This window comes from Puma concolor, chromosome C2 (genome assembly GCF_028749965.1).
Source record: "Puma concolor isolate L17-30 chromosome C2, mPumCon1.1.hap2, whole genome shotgun sequence".
Taxonomy (NCBI): Eukaryota; Metazoa; Chordata; class Mammalia; order Carnivora; family Felidae; genus Puma; species Puma concolor.
In genome coordinates this window covers 152,464,844-152,492,399 of record NC_141675.1, presented here as the reverse complement: position 1 = coordinate 152,492,399, position 27,556 = coordinate 152,464,844, and the positions used below count along the sequence as shown (strand labels likewise).

The following is a 27,556-nucleotide window of genomic DNA, read 5'->3' as shown; positions in this document are numbered from 1 at the left end:
GTTTATGAACCCAGGAACCGATCGTCTACTTCTCCTCTTTTCCCCCTAACTCTGAAGGCTAACCACTCAACACGTCTGCCTCGGGGTGGCGACAGGGACGAGCGGAGAGGGGCCGCTGGACGCAAGACGGCCAGGTCTACCCACACTGCCTTTCCACAGTTACTCCTCCAGCCTCCTTGAAGCTGTAGAGGAAAATTCTACTTGAAAACCGTCCTTTATGAGACATTTAAATATCACACGTTATCTCAAAGCAAACTACAAAACATACAACCTCAGAATCGTAAAATAGATGTAAGTAGCAGCAAAACGAAGTACTGAAGGAAAAGTTACAACCCAGTGGCAGACTCCAGGAATAAAAGTAAACTGGAAAATAATCCTGTTGAATCATCCACAGAAAACACTACTCACCTGAGTTCCCGGGGTGGCTGCTATATTCACATATAGAAAAAGTACGTTGATTCGTGCTGCAGAGTCAAGCTCTGTATTCAGTTACAGGTTCTATTTTTCGAGTGCTTCCCATGCCGAGCTATGGTCCTTACGTTCATTACTAGCTCACTGAAGCCTATGCAGAATCCCGTACAGTGGATACTACAGCTACTCCTACTCTCCTGAAGAGGAAAGGGAGGCTCGGAGAGGTAAAGCGACTTGCCCAGGAGAAGAGCAAGGACGGGACCCGATTCTGAGCGGACAACCACGGGACTTCCCAAACGTCTGCTTGCTCAGACCAGGGGGCCAGTGGCCCGGCGAACTCCTGCGCTTCACAAAGACCAAGTGGGGCCAAGGCGTGAAGGACGATGTCCCCGGCCCGCTGTTGGGACACTTAACACATGTCATTCTCACGGGACCTCCGAGGGCTGCGGAGAGGTCACATCAACCCAGTTCCAAAAGGGAAGATGCCAGAAAGACACAAATTGTTAAAGTCTGAGACCCTTACATCTGACCATTTCTGACTCTGTTGGAGGCTTGTCTGTGACATTTTATAATGCAATGTAAGTGATGAATCTTAGTTGCTCGTTTATATTTTATACATCTATATGTATAAAAGCTTCAATAATAAATCTACACTTTAAAATCTCTTTACTACAGACTTCTGTCAGATGAGCCGCAGGCACCTCCTCGCCCTGAGAGGCGCCTGGCTATACAGGTGCAGGATCACCCGGAAAGCTTCCCCCAAACCACAGCTGCCCAGGCCCCACCCCCACCTCCTCCATCCGTCACCAGCAACTCTGCCATGATTTGTCCTCCGCGCTTAAAAAAAAATGCGTATTAGCCAAGAAGACCCCCACTCTGGTCCTCCGCTCCTTCAGAAGCCAGCCGGGGGAGCTGAACCTGACCGCGGCGGGGGGGGGGGGGGGGGGGGGGGGGGGGGGGGCGGGCAGAGGGCGGCGAGGCTCAGGCCCCGCCCGTGGAGGGCGGGGAACCCCCGACACGAAATTCACACGCCTGAATCCCCACCCCTCCGACTTCTCAGGAAGAAGACATCATCTCAAGGTGGGAAACCACGAACAACAAACCGCCTTCAGGTCAGGAGACCACTAGGTGTGCAGTCACAGGTTTCCGCCAGCCGAAAACTTTCCCACGTCCGAAGTGGCCGAAGACCCCACCCCCCCGGAGTCCTGGTGTTCGCTGACCCGGGAAATCTGAAGAGGAGTTTCGCTCTCACAAAAAAGGCCGTTACCGTGCTGCCACGAGTCTTTTTGCAAACACGAGCGGCACAATGCAAACTTCCGGAAAGCGAGCGATACTCGCCCCTGGTTATCCCGCGTGTGCTGAAATCTGAACGTTTTAGTTGGCGACGTAGCTTTCTTTTTGTCTTTGGACAAGATTTAGGGTAAGAAAGTGGAAACAAATTAATGACGATAAATACCTGGTGCTCACCGAAAGTCGTGCACTGCTCACTTGGAGCAACCGAAACCCGGGCGGGACACAGGCTGCGCGCCCACCAGCGAGAAAGACACACACACAAACCGATGGTCCACTTACCTTGCTCAAAGGAGTCTGCACAAAAAATATCTAGTGCTTGAAACACAGGGACATGTAAAACTACGAGGCCAGGTGACCCCCAGGGGGACGAATGTCGGGCACAGGGTACTGCTATGCATTTTGAGGGACGACAAAGAAAATAAGCTATTTTCTTCGGGTCTCTTTTCTTGTTCCTTGTCCTAAAAATTACTTACTGTTATGTTTTCACTCTAGGAAATGAAGTCTAGCGAAGGAGATCCAAGATTAAGAAAATGAGAGCTTCTGCTCTACTCTGACACCAAGGGCTTCTCAATGCGGGGGCCACCTGCTGTCCCAGGGAGGGTTCTAAGACATCTGAAGACCATCTCAGGATACCAGAATGGGCCCTGCCCGCCCGCCCTGCCCAAGCCTTAATCTTAAAATTTCAAACTGTCTTCACATATGGCACTAAAAACCAACCTCTGGTATCTGGAACAAACCATCTGACCTATCCGTTCTGGTCACCACTACAGAACTGGACATAAAAACGAGTACTGAGCTTGTATTCTGAGAGCAAAGTAAAGGCCAAAAGGAAACTGGAGAGGTGCCCTGGAAAAAATCTGGCATTTGCTATCCTGTCTTTGTATTTTGTTTATGTATTTTTTATCATATGACTTACTGCAACAGTCAGTTTCACAACAGGAGCTGAGGAGGAGGGTACAGGGACAAATGCAACAGGCATTTCGTGGGTCTTCTAGAATTACCGCAGCCTTAAGGATTTTTACAGGTCTGCTTAGGATTTTTGGAGTCTGATCCCATCTAAAACGTGCCACTTACCGAAGTTAAACAAAATGCTCAGATCCTAAGAAAAAAACTAAAGCCAGGGTTTTTTTTTTTTTCTTTCTGATGAAGTCTAACTTTGTGCGGCCAACTTGCCTTTTACGGAATCACATTTAACTTTTTAAGTTTTCTGCCTTCCTGAAAGCCACCCTCATATATACTTACGTATTAATTTGTAAAAGGAAAAGACTTTAGGTTACACGTTAATTCACTGTGGCAGGAGTTCCAGACTCCACACAACAAAGTCCCTGATTCGCCCCCCTACGTGGATCTGGGGAAGGAGGAACGAGATGACGTGTATTTCCTCTTGTTTCCCAGAAGGTCCAACCCTATTAAAAGGAAAACCACTGAGCCCTCACATCCATTCTAAAAACTGCAAGCTATTAGCACTCTGAATAGGAGAGAAACTGAATATAGTAATCACTCATATAAAGAAATGATTTTGAAAATCAAAAAGATCAAAACCAAAACCTCCAGTTTTCACTTTCCGGGATTTGGGAAGCCTAGGTCCACGCCACTACCATTTCCTTCTTACACATTTGACCAAACTTATACTCAGTATACCTACCAGACCCATTACCTGGACCAGGTTAATTGCATAGGAAGATTTTTTTTTTACTATGTTTACATCTTTCTTAATTTTAAAAAAGCATAGTAAAGAGTCTGAGGACAAATTATTCAACTGTTTATCATACATAAGACCGCATGACTATGATACAAAGGGGGGTTCTTTTTCATTTAACGTTACAATATACACAGCAAGTCCGGACCAGATCTTACAATCTGCACACAGGTATTTAACCTTTTCCATGCTGTTTATGTTTTACAATGCACAGAAGTCCTGTAACCAAACCGTGTAGTAAAGCACACAAAACTGGACTGTAACATAACACAGTATGCAGAAGCATTGGATTTTATGATTTCCTTTATGTAAATAGCGGTTTAAAAACTGCTTTCGTTTTTGGTGCTTGCTAAGATGTGGCAACCAGCACAGAAAAAAATGACCTGACCCATATAATATCTTCCCCTTATAGTCCTAAACAGCAGTAACTACTGATTCCTTTTGATATTGCTATACTCAAGATGATATCCTTTTATTCACTGTAAACTTTTATGAACTACCAAGTTCAAAAATCATCCACAGGCTTGACATTTAATTACAAAATAAATATGGATTTCCTGATTAACAACAAAAAAATTTTGTGGATTATAAAAACGGTATTTCCAAGTTTCCATTCACATTCACATAGTTTTAAGCCTTTCTTTTTGTCACTGTTTACATATAAAAACCTGCTTTTTGTTCAGAAAAAATTGACCTAGTCAGCCACATGGAATTGACCAATAAAAAGTAATGTGGTGTTCTGCTGAGTTGTTTTGAACAGGGTTATCGGCAGAGGTAGATTACTGCTTCTTTCCTAGGCTTCTTTTGATCCTGGACAGATAAATTACTTATATCTTCATTCTCCCAATTCAACCGCTCAAAAGTATAACACCCTAAAATTGGTCAATTTAAAATGGGAACACAAATTTAGCAACTGCCAGACTGTGTTACATTAAGGCAGCATAATCTCAAAACTAGGCACCTGTTAAACACCAGCCTGTTCACTTCAGGTCACGCATGAGAGTTTTGCTTTACTCGTGCTCATATTTTGGACCTGTTGGTGCAATCAAGGTCTTGCTTTCAAGTTTACAAGTAGGTTAATCAGGAATACAAGAATCGACTGCTGGTTCCATAGCTTCTGGATCCAGTGGCCCTTTACCTTCAGAAGCCTGAACACATTTAGAATGTAACAGATGCTGTCATCTTGAATTAGATGTCAATCGATTATGTTCAGAACACAGATTGCTGTAGATGTATTGGCTATGGATTCAACAACAGTTCCAGTTTTGTTTAAGCAATAGTACAGCCATAATTTTCAACTGACATTTAAAAATGGTCTAGTTACACCTTGTGTCAAAGTGCAGGACTGCTACATTATTGGTTACAGACATCTATGTGCTATAAAAACAGCTTTGGTACAATAAATTATCAAAAAAGAAAATAAATTTTTGTAAAATTCACAGCATAATTGTGAGGCAAAAAAGCAGTCACATAAAATTCTGCATTTTTTAAAAATGTTCAGGATGAACAGAAGACATCTTTGTGCAGAAGAAATGGTGGAGATACCACGTGCCGAGAAAAAAAGCAAAAACGAAACAAAAAAAAACAAAAACAAAAAAAAAAAAACAAAAAAAGTAAAAAGCAGGAAGGGACACAGCTGTAGCTATTTCCATCAAAGCAAACCACTACTTCTGTGACCTTCAACCAATAAGGAAGTCAACTTTATGACACACGCAAAGTGACCTTGCAATACCTTACAATTAGTGGGTCACAAAAGTCTATTTTAAAAGAAAGGCCTCTTGAATTACCCATTCTCTGTGTTTTCAGCATTAAGGACTGTCTGCAAAAGCATGTCCAAAAGTGATTGCATCTGAAATGGTAGGCTCTTCTAATTTCGAGTCCAAATCCATAAGGCCAAAGGTTATCCCAAAGACCACCACTCAGACCTCCCCAGGACTGGCCACGACTGACCCGTTGATTGCTTCTCAGTGCACCTCGGTTAGGAGACCAGTCACGTTCCATTACTATCTACCGTGGCCTCTCCAACAGGAGACCCACGGGATCCCATGTAATTGCTGCTTTGCTCCTCAGTAGGTTCAGACAGGAGAGTTCTGATCCCCGCCACTTAGCATGCTCACTGTGCCTTACAAACAAACTCCAAAACAACCGTCCCTTCCATACAGCTGAAGGTGATGTTTGTGTCAGCTGGAGGTCCCTCTTCCTTACAGTACTGCGTTTCCGTGCCCAAGTGTGTTTAGAGGACTTAAAAACCCAAATTTCCCACCCCCCACCCAAAACAAAACAAACGAGGGGGGGGAGGCGGGTAAAGGGAGGAAAAAGGAAAAAACAAAAAGGAAAAAAAACACCCTCGTGGGGCCCTTTATGCAAATTATGTGCAGTGCCTTTTTATTTTAAAATTAGTTGGCAAATGACCAAGACCAACATCTGAACATTAACTTCTGTGGAACAGAAAAGACAAAAAAACCCACTACGGCTGGGGTGTGGCAAGTTAAAATGGGGGAGGCGAAAAGAGGACACCTCTGCGCTCTCCGTGACGACGGATTTGTGGACATGGCTCTTTGAAAAACTTCATTGTCCCTTTGCAATCTTTTCAAGTTAAAAAAAAAAAAAAAAAAAAAAGAAAAAGAAAAAAAAGTCAGCTTTGCCCTCTTGTAGCGGTTCAGTGTGTTAATCTCCTTCTGATGCAAGCAGCTTTGCACTTTGTTTTTTGGAAAAAAACACCACTTCTATAAAAACACACAAGAAACAAACTCAAGTTTCAATTTAGTCACGAGCTAGCTACAGAACTCTGTTGCACACAAACTCCTGTCATGGGGGACTCTTCTCTGTCAGCTCCTTGCCTCATCGTCAGATGTCCCTCAGTCATGTAATGTGTAGAACCTGTATTAGCAGAAAATTGGTACGCTGAATGTCCAGCTAGGCCAGTCTCTTGGCGGGGATTGGAGTAGACGGTCAAATTAACGTCCATAGCTCCATTCTGTCCAAAGTCCAAGGTGTTAGCAGCCACCGGGCGATTCTGGTAGGCCTGGTTGCCTTGATTACCGGTAGAGGAGGAGGACGTAGAGGAAGAAGTAGTTGAGGAAGACAGGGATGTCATGGAGTGGTGACTATGGCCAACCTCCATAGAATCCTGGGTAGAGGAGCTATTCGTTGGAGAATTGTAGACCCTTGGCCTGGTCCGGTTACCCAAGGCTTGTTGTCCGTGGTGGTGGTGGTGGTGGTGGTGGTGGTGATGGTGATGGGAACTATTTCCATGGTGATGATGCAATGCATTCTGTTGAGGGGCTACATGAAAGGTTGTTTCTTGAACGGGATGAGTTTCAACAGTAACCTGTGTAGGAGCTTCAGTGCCTGACCAACCAAGGGGAGCAGGAAATTGTTGACGCACCTGTAAGAAGATTTTCAAAGCATTTATTCAGAGTACTGTTTCCAAGCTTTACTTAATCTTCAATCGAAAGCTAGGACACCAGCATTTATGTTAATGAGAGAGAGGGGATTTTTGAAACTTTTAATGTGTCAGTTCTAGAACACAAAATCCCGGGCCGCCTGGGTGGCTCAGTAGGTTGAGCATCCGACTTTGGCTCAGGTCATGATTTCACCGTTCGTGAGTTTGAGCCCCGCCTCGGGCTCTGTGCTGACAGCTCGGAGCCTGGAGCCTGCTTGGGATTCTGGGTCTCCCCCTTTCTCTCTCTGCCCCTTCCCCGCTCTCTCTCTCTCTCTCAAAATTAAACATTAAAAACAAAAAAATTAGAACGCAAAATTCCAAGTTATGTTTGAGTGAACCAGTATTTTACTGTGAAAGCTGCAATTTTTAGCAAGCTATACCCATAAACAGGCTCATGTATTTCACTGGCCACTTTCTTTCCTGGGATGCATTGTTTATGCCAGGGATCAGCAAACTTTTTCTGGAAAGGATCAGATAATAAACATTCTTGACAGGTTCGAAATGAATTCCTGGCTTTCCCGTAAAGCCCCTCTTCTCTCCATCTTTCCCGTTTCAGTAAGAGCACTCTTTTCATCAGCGGCTCAGTAACTCCTGCATCCACACCATCAGCAAGTACCATGGAGCGTGCCTTCGAAACGGCTCCAGCCTGGCTGCTTCCCTGGTCTCCACCACCATCCCTTCTCCCAGGCTCCTACCGTCCACCGCTCACCCACACTGCACAACCGCCTCCTAAATCAGCTCCCAGCTTCCATCCTTGTGCCTTTTTTCCAATCCATTCTTCATAACAAGAAAAATCTTCTCAAAACACAAATCCAATCACTTTCCTATTTAAATTCAAATCCTTTAATGATTTCTCCGTGCACTTATTAGAAAAACAAAATAATGCAAAATCCATAGGTGGTCTGCCTCGGGGGCCACCGTTCGTCTCGCCAACCTTGTCCTCCAGCCATCCTTCCTCTTGCTACCTGGGCTCCAACACCGGGTCCTCCTCCTATTCCTCCACCCGGTAGTCGTATCTTTCCAACGTCTCAGGGCATCTGTGCCTACTGTTCCTTCCTGCCTAAAATGCTCTGACTTCTAATTTCTGCTCGGGTGCTTCCTTCCCATTTCGGTTCGAGTCTTCTCTGACCACTCTGGCTGACACTGCCTCAACTCCTGTGGCAGCAGCTACCAGCTGTCCACGTGGCGGCACTACACCTCCCAGCCTCCCCCGTGCTCAGGTATGGCCACGGGACTGAGTTCTAGTCCGTGCAACACGATGAACGTTTTGATGTTTTTATGTCATGGCCGGACCTGGCCCACCAACACCTCCCACATCCCGCCTGGTGGATGCCAGCAGACAGCCAGGCCCTAAGGGCCGGAGTTATTCGCCCAGGACACAGGAGACAGCCATGCCACTGACCTGAAAGCCCTCCCGGGACCGCTACCCAAAAAAGAGACGTCATACTCCCTTTGGCTACCATATTTTGTGGGGTCTATTATCAGCCTGGCTTACTCAAATCCTCATGCATCCCACCCAACAAATCGCCATCCTAGATCACATCCTGATCCCTTTTATCAGCAGTACTTGCAATTTCTATTAATTTGACTCATTTTGTTTATCTACTCTGTCCTTATGAGCTGGAAAATATGTCTTTTACCAGGAGCTGACATAAAGCGTTTCTTTCTCAGCGGAAGTGGTCTGGAGAATCAAACTTTAAGACACACCACTGAAAACAATCCAGGAGAAAAAGAGGCAGAAAGTTCTCAGAAAATACTGACGGCTCTTAAACTACAACACTACTCAAATTCATGTATAAATAGAAAATAAGCAGGGTTGCCTGGGTGGCTCAATTGGTTAGACATTGGACTCTTGATTTCGGCTCAGGTCATGATCTCACGGTTTGTGGGATTGAGCCCCGCATCGGGCTCTGCACTGACGGTGTGGAGCCTGCTTGGGATTCTCATTCTCTCTCTCTCTCTCTCTCTCTCTCTCTCTCTCTCTCTCTCCTCTCTGTCTCTTCCATAAAAAGTAAATAAACTTAAAAAAAATTTTTTAAAGAAAAAAGAAAAACAAATAAGCAAAATAAAAATATCTTCTGTCCAATACCATTTTTCATTTCAGACTGATCAAAGGTGATCACCCCCCCCCCCCCCGATTGTTTCTCCAAAGTCTTGCTGGTGGAAGGCTACACTGGCAAAACTAAATGGAGAGCAATTGACAGCAATTATAAAATTTACAGATCACATCGCTCTCTGACCTGCGATTTCACATTTAGGGGTTCCTATCACAGGTATACTTAATGTGTATGAGTGATAGGTCTGTGGCATTCTACCATCATCTGTAATAGTAAAAAAGACTGGAAATTAACAGGGGAAATGACTTATGGAATATCTAAACACGGGAGTATCATGTGAAGAAAAAGGAAGAAAAAGTTCTCCAGGTACTGATGTAGAAAGAGCTCCAAATATATATTAAAAATACACATAAAACATATAACGACCCCCCCCAAAAAACAAGCAAAAAAACAAACTCAAAACATCAACTTGTGCATGGCACGCTATCGTTTGTGTACAAAGATTAGGAATCTATATCTGTATGTGGATATGCATACAATATCTCAAAAAGGATACAAAAACCAATAGCGACATTTAAGTGAAGGTCTGAAGTGTAAGTGGCAGTGACCAAAGCCGAGAGAGGGGAAAAGTGTTCCAGGCTGAGCACAGAACATGTGAGAAACAAGAAAGAACGTGGTATATTCCAAAAAAATGACAAAAATCCAGTAAGACCAGAGCAAATAAACAGGAGAAAGAATGCCCTGAAAAGGACCAGACCATGGCAATCACTGAGACCTTCGCAGGAAGTCTAAATTCCCTTTTAAGTACAAAGGAAAAGCCAAACACTGGTTTAAAGTAGGGAAAAGCCGCATCAGACTGCTTTACTGAATGTTCATGTGCCTGCAGAGAAGAAAATGGCGTTGACTGCTGAATGGAGTTAGATGCTGGAAGACCAGGTTAGAACATTCTTTATAGTAAGGCGGGCTGGAGACGGTTGTAGCAATGGGATGAAGTGAAGAAAATAAAAGCACATCGAGGATATTCAGAATTCACACAATTTACTACTTGATTCAACTGTGGGATGAGGGAAAAGACGAGTCAAGGATCAGCTCCCCAACCTAACCCCCAGGTGTAAGGCTTGAACAAATGGGTGAATCCAGGGCCATCTGTACGAGGAACACAAAAGAGAAACAGAGGCCCAGGGCTCAGGAGCGAGGTCCAGGTCAGAAATGAAGCTGGAGGAGGGACCTGTGCCAAGACGGTACTGAGGCATCAGACAGGGTGGGCGAGGTCAACCGGCAAGTGGGCAAGCCTTGGGAACATCCGTGTCTACAGGGTGGGCAGAAGAGAATCCAGAAAAAGAGACAGGGAAGGAAAGGCCAGACAAGTGAGGGAAACTCAGGGGGCATCCTGTCAAGGGAAAAGGAGGGAAAGTGCTTCAAAGGGCAGGGAGGAGCCAAAATTGTCCACGTGGGTGAGGAACAAAAAAAGACAAGCCTCTGAATGCCCGGCACCGGCCTCCTCAGTGGCGGCCGCAGGTGACACTTGCAGCAACGGTGTCCCCCACCGGAGCAGACCGAGGAACTCTTCACGGGCCCAACACAGCCACCACAGGCTAGCACGACGTAGGGCCAAACAGACACCAGACAGACACGGGCCAGGAGGAGGGCTGGCTCCAGCTGGGAGAGACCTGGGGGGATCAGATGCTGACAGAAGAGAATCAAGCAGACCCAGGAGCCAGAGGCTGAGCAAAAGGTCAGTTTCTAAAAAGAATAGAAGGGGCATTGGAAACAGTGCCTACAGAGAACGGGGGAGACACGAGGTGATGGTGCCTACAGAGAACGGGGGAGACACGAGGAATGGCGAGCCCGCCCAGAAGCTGGGCACTAGGAACTGGCAACGACACCGACCATGCCAGCTTGCTGCTTGTGGTCTTCTCCCGCAGTGCCCAGCAGCCCCAGCCACGAGAATGGGGCGTGATATTCAGCAACCTGTCCTGACTTCGCTTTTACCAAATGATACGCCGGCCCCTCGTCACATAGCACCGTGACACAGTGCCCAGTGTGAGTTAGTATTTTACAAAGAGTATTTCATAAATATTTTTACTACCAATATCTGCTTCATCCCATTAAAAATACCCGATTACAGCCTCTTCTTTAACACATTTCAAAAACAAACGAGGGGGGCCTGCATGGCTGTCGGTTGAGTGCCCAACTTCGGTTCAGGTCACGATCTCACCGTCCGTGAGTTCGAGCCCGCCCCGTGTCGGGCTCTATGCTGACAGCTCGGAGCCTGGAGCCTGCTTCAGTGTCCTGTGTCTCCCTCGCTCTCTGCCCCTCCCCGCCTCAGTCTCTGTCTCTCAAAAGTAAATAGATATTAAAAACAAAAGCAAAAGCAAAAAAAAAAACCCCAAATAACCCCAAAACAACATGGAGGTGAGAGACCACAAACTGATCCGGAATCAAGGACCATTAGCGACCAAAGATCACAGGAAGCGGTCGGAGCACAGTAATGAAGAGCACAAGCCAGGGAAAGTTACTGAACCCATCAAGGGTCAGTTCCCAAAGTTAAAAAGGAAACTCGAACAGTGTTAAGGCTCCAAGTGCTACTGTCGTAAATGAGATAAACACAGCGAATAACAACTGGAACAGTGGCTGGTATGCACCCAAGAAATGTTAGCTGCTTCTACATAACGAGGGAGAAAACTGCAAAGACGTGCTTCCGTAGTTACGGACAGGGCACAATTCTCTACACACGTGGAAGCTACTGAGACCCCGTGGAGTAAACGACACGACCATCGGAAATGCGCTTGGCGCCCACCGCGGCCCCGGCCGGCTGCTGCGGGGCCGGGCCTCCACGGTGGGGAGCTCACCTGGGGACTGTGAGTCTCACAGTCCATGGCCTGGACGGCAGCTGTGAAGTGCCCGCCGCTGTGCCGGTGCTGGTGCGTCGGGTCTGACCTGGCTCTCCCACTGTTGCTCGTCCCCGACGATCCACCTTCGGGATCACAACACAGTACTTGTAAGTCTGAAGTTAACTTTGCTCAAGTATGTTTTCCAACACTCACTTAACACCGAAGGTACGGCATGCACAAAAAGCTGTATGAACCTCAAAGCGTATCAGGAAGTCATCCAATTCTCTTAAGTTCTTTCACACCGACCAGTGAACTAATACACGACAGTCTGGTTTGGGTTAAGTCAGGGGAAAGTTCAAGCACGTGAACAAAGTATTTCTACTTAAGAAACCAAAGGAAAACTTTGGCTAAGAGGGGCGCCTGTGGGGCTCAGTCGGTTGAGCGCCCAACTTCGGCTCAGGTCATGATCTCGCAGTCTGTGGGTTCGAGCCCCGTGTCGGGCTCTGTGCGGACAGCTCAGAGCCTGGAGCCCGCTTCGGATTCTGTCTCCCTTTCTCTCTGCCCCTCCCCTGCTCATGCTCTGTCTCAAAAATAAATACAAACATTAAAAAAAAAAATTTAAAAAAAAAAAGAAAGAAAGGGTTTCATTTCCAACTGCCAAGCAGAATTTATCACGGGTAATTAAGTATCAGAGTTTGGGGACAGGTGAAATGTTTTACTAACTACAAAGGGTAGATTTAGGTAAAACAATTCCTCCCTATCCCCACAACCAATTCTTCAAAGACTTTACAGTAACCCCCACCTTGGAACAAAAATAAGAAACGCTTCCAGGCCTCCCCGAGTATCAGAAGGACCGACCTGAGCTGGAGGACGTGCTGGAGGTGGTTCCGGAGGACTGTGACTGCTCCATCGCGGGACTCGTGGACACGCTGTTACTTGTGTTTGTACCTTCGTCAGCTGTCTTCTTGAAAAAACTGTGCTGCAGGGCATAGTAAGGTTGAATTCGAGTTTTGGGGTCATAATCAAGCATCCTTAAAATGAGGTCTTTGAACTTCAAGTAGTCAGCCACGGTATGACCCGATTCCCCAGCACGACGCCCACCAGGTCCTCCTGTTTCTACTCCGAGAATATTATGAAGTTTACGGGTTCCTGGTGGTTTATACTCCTGAAGAGAAGAAAGATAAAAAAAAAAAAAAGCTTTCTCTAAATGTGATGGAGTATGTAAAAGCCTGCATAACTTCAAATATGCTTAAATATGTTATATATTGAGACCTTTATTAAAAAGAACGCTTTATACTCAGATTCTCTGGATTTTCACACATTACTATTCCAAATGCGCTTGTTGTTGGAGAAATTCAAAATAATTTCAAGACCAAAAATGACTATAAAGACCATGTAGCCCAGGGGTCAGCAAACAAAGGCCTAGCCTGGGCTGTTTTTCTATAGCTTCAGCTATGAATGGGTTTTATATTTTTAAAGGTTGTAAAAACAAACAAACACAACCACATAATATGCAATAGAAGCCCAGAAAAGCCTTAAGCTTTTACCTTCTGGTGCGACCGCTGCTCCGGCCCAGTGGTCTGAATCGCTTTTCTGCCTGATACACGTGACCTTGGATGCACTTCCTTTCCTAACAGTGGCTCTCCAAAGCTGTGGTAATCACTCCAAGTGAAGATTCACTGGTTTAACCCTACACGCTCGGATTTACCGTTCTCATTTCGTTTATTTATTTTTTTTAATTTTTTTTAACGTTTTATTTATTTTTGAGACAGAGAGAGATAGAGCATGAACGGGGGAGGGGCAGAGAGAGGGGGAGACACAGAATGGAAGCAGGCTCCAGGCTCTGAGCCATCAGCCCAGAGCCCGACGCGGGGCTCAAACTCACGGACCGCGAGATCGTGACCTGAGCTGAAGTAGGACGCCCAACCGACTGAGCCACCCAGGCGCCCCTCGTTTATTTTTTTAAGTAATCTCTACACCCAGTGTGGGGCTGGACTCATGACCCCAAGACCAAGAGTTGCATGGTCTTCAGGCTGGGCCAGCCAGGCGCTCCCCCACCACTTTCATATTTAGATAAAGAAATTAAAAGCATTTAGAATATGCTGAGTAATAAATTAACACGTGTTGAGATTTTTCTGAAAACTCCTTTTTTAATAGATGGTGGTAGAACCCTTAAGACGCTTATGAATATTGAATTTATTCAGAATGGCATCACCGATTTTTGCTTCTAGTGACAATGCAGAAATTCGTAAGAGACCACAGCTCTCACTCTGAAAGCAAAAACAAGCCAGCAAGTAGGCCACAAAATCATTCCATTTAAAAAACCCATCTGAGTGCCAAGAACTAAACAAATCAGAGTTGACTGAATTCCAGAAAATGAGAAGCCCTTTCTAGGAGAGAAGAGACCTAAGGTGAGGGAAGGAGCAAATGCCAGAGATGTGGGTAAGAAGAATCCAGCCCAACTCTGAACCAACTCCTGGCAGTGTGGACGGGCCAAAGGCGGAGGGCAGGCGGAGAGCCCAGACATGAGCCCCCAGGGAACTGAGCAGCAGGACGGACAGACTGCCTGGGGCAGCAGGGCTGCAGAGAGAGCACTCAGGTCTCCACAGACACTGCTTAAAACCTAGGAAGACAGTGGAGAACAGAATCTGGGTGGAGCGAACAAACAAACAAAGCAAGGCCCAGATTCAGGTCAGCCACAAAGGAGATGGACGGAGTCCCATATGACAGAGTAAGAGGTGCATCGCTTTCCGGAGGGAGGGTTTACTTCCATCACAACTGTTCTCAGATACGAAGTCCAGCGTGCATTTAAAAAACGACAGACACAAGAAATTTTAAAAAAGATGGGTCCATAATCAAAGTGAAAAAATTAGTCAGAAGACCCACATAAGTAAACCACCCAGATGCTGAAACTGGCAGGCCGGCATTACAAATAACCATGATAAACAAACAGGTAAAAGAATTTAGTTCAAAAGGTGCACATGTGTGAATAGATGGGGGGGTTACAGAAGACCAAATGAAACCTTTCCCTGAAAGGTAAGTGGAAATGCGGAAATGTTAGAACTAAAATATGCAATATCAGAAATCAAGAATTCACGTAATGGTTTTAACAGCAGACTGGACTCAGCAGAAGAAAAAAAAAAATCAGTGAGTCAGAAGACAGAGCAAAGGAATTATCCAAACTAAAACAAAAGAGAAAACAGCATGAACAAACTGGAGACCTCTGAGATCATGCTGAGCCTGTCACACACATTTCAGTAGAGGACCAGAAGGAGAAGAAAGACTGAAGCAACAGATACTGGAAAAGATACAGTCTTAGGAAAAACTGACGAAAGCGATCAACCCACAGACCCAAGAACTTAGCAACTCCAAGGAAAATAAATACAAAGAAAGCTATACCTGGAGGCCTAAGAGTCAAATTATTGAATAACTGAACAAAAACAGAAAACATTAAAATCAGCCAGAAGGAAGGGGGAAAGGGAGAAACATTACATATAGGGAAGGACACTTAGAAAAGCCACTGGCTTCTCTTTAGAAACAACGTGATACACAAAGCAATGTTATAACCTCTTTTCTCTTTTGCTGAAATGTCAACCTAGAATTCTACATCCATGGAAATGTCCATTATCTTCCTTAAGAAAGTAAATAAAGATATTTTCAGATAAACAACTGCTGAGAGACACCATCAGCAAAAGTTATTCCCTACAAAATAAAAAAGTTAGACGAAGTTCTTCAGGCCGGAAGCCAAGAAGGGTGGGAAGGAATCAAGAACATACATAGGTAAACAGAAAAGACCTTTTTAGTATCTTTATTTTGTGTGTGTTTCAAAATTTCTTTAAAAGTCCCTTTTTTTTTTTTCAACGTTTATTTTTTTTATTTATTTTTGGGACAGAGAGAGACAGAGCATGAACAGGGGAGGGGCAGAGAGAGAGGGACACACAGAATCGGAAACAGGCTCCAGGCTCTGAGCCATCAACCCAGAGCCTGACGCGGGGCTCGAACTCACGGACCGCGAGATCGTGACCTGGCTGAAGTCGGGACGCTTAACCGACTGCGCCACCCAGGCACCCCAAAAGTCCCTTTTTATTTAAGCAGTCGATGTGTCTGCTGTGAGGGTTATAACATATGCAGAAGTGATGTATGATGCCACGTGCACAAGAGGTAGACAGTTAGACAAAAGGGCATGCTTGATCGAGTGGTGTTACGTGAACGTCAACTGATGCATTAAGGGTACATATAACACTAAAAATTACACACAGGGTAAGAGCTAAAGGGTCAAGAGAGGAGATGAAATAAAATACCAGAACACCAGAAAGTACTCCACTAACCCAAAAGAAGGCAGGAAAGAAGGAATGGGGGAAAAAGGTGAGACAGAGAACAAATATAACAGTTAAAACCTAAACTTCCGAATAACTAAATGGGTTAAAAACTGAACGTGAAAAAAAGAGACTATCTGACTGGATTAAAAGGCTTGACAACTAAATGTTGCATACAAAAGCCGTATTTCATATATAAATACAGACAGATTTGACGTTAAAGGGCACAAAAAGTACAGACTATGAAAATGTTACGAATAAGAAGGTTGGTACAGATAGTGTAATACCAGACAAGTCTGACTTAACAATTAGAAATATTACTAGAGATAAAAAGAGACATTTCATCATAATGAAAAAGTCAATTTATCACAGTCACAACAATACTAAATGGGTACACACCTACTAAGAGAGCTTTGAAACACATAAAGCAACAAAAGGGAGATTAAGACAAATCCAGAATTATCACTAAAGGTTAACATTCCCCTCTGTCATTGATAAAACAAATATCCACAGGCAGACACATGTACACACACATATAAAATAAGGATGTAAAAGATATGAAAAAAAAAAATCGAACAACCTGACCTATACTGACATCGGTAGACCACTACACCAAACAACTGTATAAAATGCAATTCTTCGCAACGGCACACAGGACATTCACAAGGTGAGATTACCTGCTATATTCTAAAACAAGTCTCAATGAATTTCATTTAAAGGAGTGAAATCATGTTTTCTGACCCATGATGCTATTGAATTAGAAATCAGCTAACAATAAGATACCTAGAAAATCCTCAAATATTTTGAAATTATACAACAACATTCTAAATAACAATGAGTAAAAAGAAATCACAAGGGAAATTCGAAATGTTTCAAAATCAATGAGACTTAAAATATTTCAAAAGTTGCTGCATGCAGCTAAAGCAATAGTTAGAGGGACATTTATACCATTAAATGCTATGAGAAGAAAGTTTTAAATGAATGATCTAAGGTTCCACCTTCAGAAGCTAGAAAAAGCAAATTTAGCCTAAAGTAAGGAGAAGAAAAAGAAATAACAGAGAAAAGCACCAGTGAAATAGAAACAAGACGAAGCAACAGTAAAAACAAAAGACTGGTTGTTTGAAAAGACTGGCAAATTTGACAACCACTAGCAAGAGTAACGGGAGAAAGGAGAAAACAGGAATGACCGATATTAGGAATACAAGAGAGACTGTATCACTACAGATCCTCTAGAAACTACAAAGATAATAATGAAATATCAGGGGTCATTTTATGCTGACAAAGCCAACAACTTAGATGAGGACAAGTTGCTTGAAATCCATACCTACCAAAATGGACTCAAAAAAGAAACTCCAAATAGCCACATATTTACCAAAAAATGTGAGCTACAATTAATAACCTTCTAACAAAGAACATCTCCAGTCCTGACAGCTTCATCGATGAACTCTATTAAACATTTACAAAAGAAATAATGCCAATCTTATACAAACTCTTTCAGAAAAATCAAGAAAGAATACTTCCCCAATAGTTTTATGAGACCAGCAGAATCCTGGGATCAAAACCTAATGAAGGCATTATATTAAACTTTTAGACAAATATTCCTACCAATGTAGACTAGCAAACTGAACCCAGCAATATGTAGGAAGTGTGGTTTATCATAGGTTGAGCTTAATATTCTAAGAGTTATTGATGTATTTTACCACGTAACAGGGAAAAAAACCACATGATCATCTCTACAGGTGCAGAAAGCATGTGACAACATTCAAAACCCACCCATGATTTAGAAAAACAAACAAGCAAGACACTTCCCTAAAAACACAGGAAACTACTCCTTCAAGCCGACAGAGCTACAAGACACACACACAACGAGCACCATACTTAAATCGGTATGCTTTCCCACAAGATTGAGAACGCGGGGAGATGTCCGTTCTCACCAAAACTGCTCAATATGCGGAGGTCCTAGTCAGTATGATAAAACAAGAAAAATAAATAAAGGCATACAGATTGAAAGAATAAGACTGTTCATTTGTGGAGGATGTAAGTAGAAAGCCCTACAGAATCTAAAAACAAATAAAAAACTAGAACAAATAGGTAAATGTAGCACGATCTTAGGATACGAGTTAATATACAAACTCAATTCTATTTCCACATATTTTCAATGAGAAAGTAGAAAACAATACTTTAAAAATGACATTTAATGACATTTAACGATACTTTAAAAATTGTATCAAAAAATCAGAAATTAAATAAAATGAACTAAAACTATGTGTGAAATTTCTGCATTAAGCCCTACAAAATGTTGTTGAGAAGAATGAAAGACTAAATAAATGGATAAACCATGATCACAGACTGAAGACACAATACTGTTAAGATGTCCACTCTCCTGGATGGACCCTTAATGCAATCCAAACAGAAACTCCAGCAAGATTTTTTTTTTTTTTTTTTTTACAGACTTATAAGCTGATTCTAAAATCTCTACATAAATAAAAAGGACCTGGGGAACAGGGAGGGGAAAAAAAAAACTGAAACGGAAGAAAAGATGCTGGTGAATTTACACTACCTGCATTGGGGACTTCCCACACGGTACAGAACCAGCACTGTCGTACCGGTTCAAGGACTGACAAAGCAATGTAACAGAACAGGGTGCAAATACAAGCCCGCACAAAAAAGAACAGTAACTGAATAAAAGCACCCAGATTGACGGGGAAAGGCAAGTATCCAACAAACGATGCTGTAACTCTAAGGAGGCATCTGGGGGTGTGAACATCAACTCCTACACCTCATTCCATCCCTAAAACTTAATTCGAGATGAACCCCAGGACTAACCATAAAAGCTAGGATCAAAAAATCTTTTAAAAGAAAGCACAGAATACCCTCACAAACTTGAGGAAAGCAAAGATTTCTTCAGATACAAAGCCTTCACTAAAAAAAGTTGACAAATTTGATTTCATTTGAAAATAGTAAAATTTCCCACTCATCAAAAAAACACCACTAAGAAAAGAAATAGTAAACTACAGTCCAGGGAAAAAATATGGACACATGTATGACGAAGCACTTATATTCATTATGTGTAAAACAAAAACAAAAAAAACTCCAACTCAGTTAAACAACTCAACAATAAATGAGTAAAAGACTGGAAAGATGGTCACAAAAAAAGCTCTACGAATGCTTAAAAAGCACATACCAGTGCTCGCTTCGGCAGCACATATACTAAAAAGCACATACCATTAGTCATGGGGAAATAAATGCAAATGAAACCGCTACGTACGTTCGCCCGTCAGAATGGCTAATTTCAGAAAGAGAGACCACGTCAAATGGGGAGGATGTCATACAACTAGAACCCTCATACTCAGTAGGGACGTAAAATGATGAAAAAATTTGGAGAACTGTATTTTCTCATGAAGATCAACACACATATACCCTATGACCTGGCAATTCTACCTCTAGGCAATGACCCTAGAGAAATGACAACATGTGTGTACAAAAGATTTATGCAATAATGTTCCCAGAGCCCTTATTCATAATAGTTCCAAACTGGAAACAACCCAAATGTCCACGGACAGGTACATACAGATCAACGACAACATTTTAATTCGATAGAATACTATGAAGCAGTAAAATGAAATAACTGTTGACACACACAATAGGCATGAATTTCCAAAAATGATGTTTGTTAAAGTGAAGGAAACAAAACAGTAAATACTATAGGACTACATTCATATGAATTTTGCCTATGAACAGGCAAAAACTAACCTAGGACGAGAGAAATCAGAAACTAGGGGTGGGATGACAAAGGGTCACAATAACATTCTGTTATCTTATTCTAGCTAGTGGTTACATTATTGTATCTAAACTATACTTCAACAAATCAGCATCTTAATTCTTCATTCACTTTCCCCACCAAAAACACATACACAGAGTATAGATATCATTACTAGGCAGCTAAAAGGGGCTCTTGACACATAGGTGAGAAATTACAAGTAAAAATAAAATCACTGAGAAAATAAACAGTACAAAGATACCCAACGACAGCACACGCAATGAGTTCATACTTATCGTTAAACTCCCGAGTGTAGCCTTCATAAAGTAATCGTTTGGTTCTGGATTTGAGTTTTTGGTTGGTGCAAAACTTACCTATGTCCGAAGACAAATACTTATTTTATACTTTAAGTTTCTTAAATGAGTTGCTAATTGCAACTAAGGGAAATCTCATAAAACCTACAGTTAAGTAAGAGTTATTAAATACAGGTTAAGATACTTTCAGTTTTAAGAAGGGAAAAGATTTATCTACTCTTTTCTGAAATGCACCCCCCCCCCATAATTTTGTTAAAAAGTAATTATAGCTCAGTTTGGGAGAAATGATAGGTTTCAGCCCATAGTAGCTTCACTGTGGTTTTATAAGGCAGAGATATGCATGGGATGGGATGAATGTTTTCTTTAGAAAAAAAGAAAACACTGGCGGATAAAAAAAACAACAAAAAACAAAAAGATTCCAAATGGAGAAAGCAGTAGCCGCCTGTACTGCGGAGAGAGAAAACACAAAGGAGGTTTCATGCCCTCCAACTCTATTTGAAATCGACTGGCTAGAGCTACCTTGAATGCTGGTGAAGCTAAGGATCCCCAGGCTGTGCTCTGGTTCAAGGGGAAAGGGGCCATGACTGAGAAGCTCGCTCCGTGGATAAAGGCAAAAGGAGTCAGGATGCTTGTGTGGTGTTTGCCATCCCTTCCTTAGCGGGAGGAGGCTGACTGTGGCTGCCAGATATTGCCCTGCCTAGAGCTCAGAGAATAAGGCAGAGTGCAGTAAGTTACAATCAGGTATGAAAGATACAATTACGGATGTATTTTTAAATCTTCTAAAGAAAATCGTTTGGTATTAAAAGCCTACGTGAAGGTGAATTAAAGCCAAGAACCATCATCTTCAGTTCACTGGAAAGGACACCTGGTGGCAGCATCGCTAAAATGCAAAATACAAAGTGGCGCGGAAATCGTCCTAAGTGGCAACAACGTGTTTAAACTACAACCCCAAGGTGTCTGGTGCAAAGATCACACACCATCGGGTATTGATACATCACGTTCATCTTACACCAGAGACAAACTAGATTACAAAACACATGATTATTTTCACATTTATATAAAACAAAAAGTAGATCAGGATGCGAAACTGCCATCGTTCACTCTGTTAAACTGACGCAGTCTAGCGATCTGAAACCAGAAGAAAATTACTACAACAACCTAACATTTTGAAAACCTTAACCGCAAGGGTTTTGGACTGACATCCCTGCCGTCCATGCCACCGAGCTAGGAACCAGAACTGAAATCTGCCGAAGGATTACGGAGTCGGTTGATATTCTTGCCACAAATCGCCCAAGTCAAAAATTCTTTTCTCCCGTCGGAACTAATTGTTTTGAAAAAGCCGTTTACTGCAATCCTGACCTCTACTGCCCACAGCTGCAGTACTGTTTACTGTGACGTGGTTATATACACTCACTGTGACAGACAGAGGCTGAACTTTCGGATTCTACTGCTGAAATGAGGCACGGTGATTTGATCAGCTGTGTCACACGGTAGACATACGGTTTCCAACGTGAAGCCTTAACTCTGCCCATTAAACACACACTCGTCCATACAGACAGTCCAGGGCAAACTATACCCAACTTTTGAAGAAAGCAGACGCCTAGGTTATTAATGAAATTGTTAACGGAGACACTGATTTCAAGTGAATACAAAGTGAGCTACCAACAGCTGCGGTGAAATAAGTAACACAGGCTAAATAAATATATATGTAAAAATATAAATAAATAAATCAAGTTTCCCTATTTTACCCGTTTTCCATCTTTGGTCTTCTTTAAGTTCCAAGTGCCATCTGGCAACTTCTCAAAGAACTTTCTTGCTTTTGGTGCTTGGTCAAGAATGTGAGCAGGTGGAATACTCAGAACTTCCACTATTTTATTCATCTGATCTACCTGTATTAAAAATAAAAACAAAAACGCCTGTAACTTCTACGGTAGTACATCCTGCTTCTCCTCACCAGTTCATTCGTTCATCCATAAATTTTATTATTTTCTTTTTAAATTTTTTTGTAATGTTTTATTCATTTTTGAGACAGAGAGAGACAGAGCATGAACAGGGGAGGGTCAGAGAGAGAGGGAGACACAGAATCGGAAACAGGCTCCAGGCTCTGAGCTGTCAGCACAGAGCCCGACACGGGGCTCGAACCCACAGACCGTGAGATCATGACCTGAGCCGAAGTTGGATGCTCAACCGACTGAGCCACCCAGGCGCCCCTCATCCATAAATTTTAAACAGAGCATCTTGTGCGTGTCAGGCACTCCTCTTAGGCATTGAGCACACGATAATGAACAAAAGAGATACAGTCCCTGCCCTCCTGGAGCCCACCATTCCACACAGGGCAGGGCAGACAATTAAACAAATGAACACGTAAAATCAAATAACCATCCAAAAAAAAATCCCACAGGCTTAATAAAGTGTGGACCAAATAAAGTATACTTTTAAGTGCAGGTTCATTCACTCAAATACCAAGTGTCTCCTATATGCTAGAAGCCATGCTCAGTAGAACATAGCAGTAAACAAAACAGATTAAAAAAAATCCCTGCCAAAAAGTTCGTATGATAGGGGAAGAGATCACTAATGAACAAACACATAATGAAATACATTATGTCAGATGACGACGAAGAACCATGAGGAAATTCAAAGATGGAGGGTGAGAAGGGGCACTGCAACCGAAAGCAGGGTGTCACCAGGAAGAGGGTATGACAGCAAAGACCCAGGCAGGGAGGGAAGGAGCCACGCGCTCCCTGGGGAAAGGGCATTTCAGGCACGGAGAAGCACTAATGCAAAGGCCTTAGTACTATGGGCCTGTGGCTACGGTTTCCAAGGGACCACAGAGTAAGGCTGCGTGCTGGTCCAGAGAGAGTGAGGGGAGGCAAGGTCGTAGAGAGAGCGCTGGAGTCACAGGGAATGGGGGATTCTTTGAACCACTCAAAGAACTTGGCTCTTACAATGGGTGAGGTGGAAGCCACTGAAGTTTCACATGATTTAATAAAATACAGTTAATTGTATCTCATTATGTTTTAGTTAGAATTCATACAATTGAATTTAATACTGTGTAAGCTCATGAGAAAGATCCTGATTTACAGGATAATATTAAGGATAACAAAACAATACCAAACACACACTATGCCAGTTACTGCCCAGGACTAGCTCACTACTCCTGTAGTTCAAGTGAATTAAAAGCATGGAAGGGACAAGTTTCCGACGCCATATTAAGAGTTGTATAGGGGCGCCTGGGTGGCTCAGTCGGTTGAGCGTCCGACTTCGGCTCAGGTCACGATCTCACGGTCTGTGAGTTCGAGCCCCGCGTCAGGCTCTGGGCTGATGGCTCAGAGCCTGGAGCTTGCTTCCGATTCTGTGTCTCCCTCTCTCTCTGCCCCTTCCCCGTTCATGTTCTGTCTCTCTCTGTCTCAAAAATAAATAAATGTTAAAAAAAAAAATTAAAAAAAAAAAAAAGAGTTGTATAACCCTGTGTAAGTCATGGTCTTTCTTTTCTTATTTATAAATGCATGGACTGATCAAGATCTGTAATGGTTAACTTTTCTTCAAAACACAAAAAAACCCACAAGGTTTTAAAGCTAATGGAAGTCCAATTCCTCTGACTACAAGAGAGCATGGCCTCTCCCGTGCCCTCCTAGGCACTGCCTCTGACTTTCCAACACCTTCTGAGAACAGACCGGAAACCCATGAATTAAAAGAATTACATATAGCCTGTAGCTCTAAAATTCTATAATCGTAATTCACCCTAAATTACTCAGATCAAATCTCATCAAGGCTGCCAGCCATCACTTCTTAAATTCTAAATCGTACCCTCAAAATTTACAGCAATGTTGACACTGTTTTCATAGTGGCCCTCGTGCCTTTGTTACCTTTTTCTGTTATATTATACTTAAAATCTGTAACATTTAAACCAAAATGTGTAACATTTTCTAATCTAACTTATTGTTCTCCTTATTAGCAGATGAAAAGATCTCGCTTCCCATCTCAAAATCCTAAACTCACCATTATAAGAATTGAAAAACTTTTTAAATGAACAATATAAATTCAAAACTGACCCAACATTTGAATATTTAACTTGATTATAAGCAGACGTCTTTTCCTAAAAAAAATTTTAAGATTACACAAAGATTAAAAACAAAAGGGAATTATGAAAACAGAAACAGAATTTAGAAAGCAATCATCATATACCTCATTGGCTCCACTGAACAGAGGTTCTCCAGTGTGCATTTCAACCAAAATACACCCAAGGGACCACATGTCGATAGCAAGGTCATAAGGCATTCCCAGTAGCACCTCTGGAGACCGATAAAAGCGACTCTGAATATACTGGTATATCTGAAATATATTGCAATATCATATTAAATTCCAACATAAGTTGTGTTTAATTGTGCTCAACACTGAATTAAGAACATTTATCTGGTATCAACAGAAAAAATAATTGGCTAACTCCTAAGTTGGGGTTCCATTTACTGATTTCACCTTTATGCTACAAGTATCATCTAAACAAACATTTCAAGAGAGTGGTTAATCACACTGTGAAATGCAAAACATACAATTCAAGCCCTTTCATTTAGTCCAATCCTAACTGGCAATCAAGATACACCTTAAAACAATTATGTTTTGTTAGAAAAAAGACATTATTGAGAATAGGGTCTCCCTATTAATTACTCTTTCCTGCCATGGATAGCACTTGGTTTGCCACTAATTTAAGGACTAAACTGTATTTTAATTAACCTACAGAATGTACTTCAGCATCAAGTCAAATAAACTCAGTACAATGTAAATGAAAATTCAGACATCTATTACTGTACTGGTTTCACAGACGTATCTGAGAAACACCCCCATATAAAATGCAACCGGAGGTCATTCCTGATCAATCACTTCTTCTCTGCCCTGTCCTCCTCCACCTCCATTTGAGAATTCTTAGGGAAAAAAATCTTGAAATGGATAATTTTCAATGAAGTAATCTGAGAATGTCCCTAGAGACCAATTCATTTTCAGCCATCATAAATTTGTATTTAGAAACATCAGGAAAGCAAACAAAGTTTTACTCAAAAAGAGAAAGAAAGAAACAAAATCCTCCTAACTAAAGCTCTTCACACTTAACAGTCCAATTAGGTGGCCAGCGGCGTGGTGCTTTCTCACGGATGCTTTTGTGGCTCCCACCTAAAACTCTAGCCGAGTCCCCAAAAACAATTTGATGCCCCATAAGCAGATCAACCCCAAACCTAAGGCCTTGTCAGAATGAAGAAAGTGAAATTCAAAGGGAGAGGTAAGAAGTATTACGTTTCCAAGTTTGTGGAGGGCCAACAGCATCGGTAAGCCCCAACGACTCCCTACATCTCAAAGGTCTCATTTCCCAGCTTACGTCTGTCACTCGTCTATTCGGTTTGGTCAAAGCAGCGGCTGGGTCATCTACAAGGTTGTGCACCCAAATCCCCTGCAACATGCCTGCCCGGCCACCTTCTGAGATGGAACCAGTAAGTGCAGGGCAGGGCAGGGCAGGGCCACTGGGTGTGCGTCTCAGGAAGGATCTCTCACTCTCACCTGACACGCTCACATAGTTTAAACCTCACGGAGCTAAAGGGATAGCGGTCTCAATTTGGCTGGAGAGGCACAGTAGTGTTTGATATTAGATCACAACATAGGATTTAGGTTTAAAAGGTGAGGGCGTAGAAATTTTCCAAACCTAAATCTATTCAAATGACGTTCAAGATGGGCATGTATTTCCCATTCACAATATACTTCATCCACATCAACAATTACGCACATCTCTTGATTTTCAGAGGCATCTGAAACCCCAAACTTTGCTTCCCACTCCCCTAAATCTCAATCAGTGATCTACAGAACACTGCTACCATGAGACAAGTTGTAGAAAGTAACAAAAAGCCTGATAGTCCTGTTAACTGGCTATGAACCTCCACGATTAAATTAACCAGCCATGCTTAAAACACAAAAAGATTGTGCAACAGAAAAGTTGCACAGGATAAGAAATCCAATCGGGAAAAACAAAAAGCGGAAAGCCAACATGAAATAGTATCTGAAAGTCAGTTGTGGCCTTTCCTTTTTTCCCCCCGCTAAGAAGTGCAGTTTCAATACTTTCAAGTAAATAGGAACAGTGTCTGAAGTAAGTAAAACATCATCAAATGGGGATCTGACTTCCTTTCAAGAAGAGAGCAACCTATCACTCCTATTCTATATGCAAAACCCGCTGTTAAGGGTAGCTTTCACTAACGCTAGAAAGAATAGCAGGAAAAATCTTTCTTCCATCAGCCAAATCTAAATCCATTTATTGCTATAGACAGGTCTGTCTTCAGCAGTCTGAGAAAAACCAGTTTGGACATGTGTCAGAATGTATACAGGGCAAAAAAGATTTAAACTTATTTATCAACACAAGTATACTAACCAACTGTGTAATTTCTATACAAGATCACCATGTGTAATGTAAAATTACCTGTATTTTTCTTAACTTACCAGTTTTTGGAGAAACACATTTATCTTGATCTTTAGAGAAATATTTCATAGCAAGGATTCAATGCTCTAGTACTGGAATAGCCCCAAATTTATACTAAAACCTCTACTTGGAAAATACACAGATCCACGTAATATTTAATTCGCTCATCTCCTATTCTCTCTTTTAGGCACACAGGTCATTTTTTAAACCCCATTCTAAAAAACCAATACCTTCTCATTCAAAACCTAACTATTTGCATTTGAAGAGATACTTCCCCAAAATAGGTTTCAACACAATGTGATTCAAGCAGCACATTTTAAAGATAACCATCCTGTGATTACCTCTGAATTGTATACACATTAATATCTCAAATATCTACCTACACTTTTACCTAATTCTACTTTAATACACAAGTCCTGAAATATACTTACCCTCTGCCCCAACTGACAGGAACTGCCAAAGTCAACGATCTTGATTGCACTGCGTTTGGGGTTACAAAGAAGGATATTCTCAGGTTTTAGGTCACAGTGAATGATACTAAGTTCTGGAGTCGCGAGGAAAAGCAGTGCAGTGCACATCTGTTGTGCAAACTTTCGTGTTAGGTTCAAAGAGACACCTCGAAAATTGGTGTTCCTCAACAAGTCATAGAGGTTGTAGGACAGCATTTCAAAAACTAAACAGAGATGGTTTCGAAACATAAAGTGGCGCTTCAAATGCACTGAAAGAGGAAGAAAAAGTGTCATTTTAAATTATATATACCAATAAGATGAGAATAATGTATGCATGCATGAACTCTCAAACAGTCTAACAACATTTCCACGTCAAATGTAGAGTGAAAACCAAGTTAAAATTTGGAGATCGGCATTCTGCACTAACAGCACATTCTGTAACCAGTCAGGAATATCTAGATTGTTCACCTGCTAATTAAACAGGTGTCGTGCCTGCCAATCAGCAATATAACGTGAGAAGTATCACC

General features: G+C 42.4%; 1 protein-coding gene and 1 long non-coding RNA gene across 6 annotated transcripts in view; one reads left to right on the top strand and one right to left on the bottom strand.

Annotated features, from left to right (window-relative positions):
• Nucleotides 1–1,914: 1,914 nt before the first annotated feature.
• On the top strand, nt 1,915–2,542 carry LOC147577616 (uncharacterized). Its single transcript, XR_015240453.1, has 2 exons — nt 1,915–2,055; nt 2,197–2,542. It is a non-coding gene; the product is annotated as an uncharacterized LOC147577616 (long non-coding RNA).
• A 901-nt stretch (nt 2,543–3,443) lies between these two features.
• The window catches only part of DYRK1A (dual specificity tyrosine phosphorylation regulated kinase 1A), a 152,464-nt gene continuing 128,351 nt past the window's right edge, over nt 3,444–27,556 (bottom strand). For all 5 annotated transcript variants that reach the window (XM_086675963.1, XM_086675964.1, XM_086675962.1 and 2 more), the window contains 6 exons: nt 27,012–27,298; nt 24,315–24,461; nt 21,878–22,018; nt 12,598–12,904; nt 11,758–11,882; nt 3,444–6,791 (listed from right to left, as the gene is read on the bottom strand). In XM_086675963.1, coding sequence (XP_086532089.1) covers nt 6,171–6,791; nt 11,758–11,882; nt 12,598–12,904; nt 21,878–22,018; nt 24,315–24,461; nt 27,012–27,298 — 1,628 coding nt within the window. In that variant the 3' untranslated portion in view covers nt 3,444–6,170. The remainder of the gene's footprint in view (nt 6,792–11,757; nt 11,883–12,597; nt 12,905–21,877; nt 22,019–24,314; nt 24,462–27,011; nt 27,299–27,556) is intronic.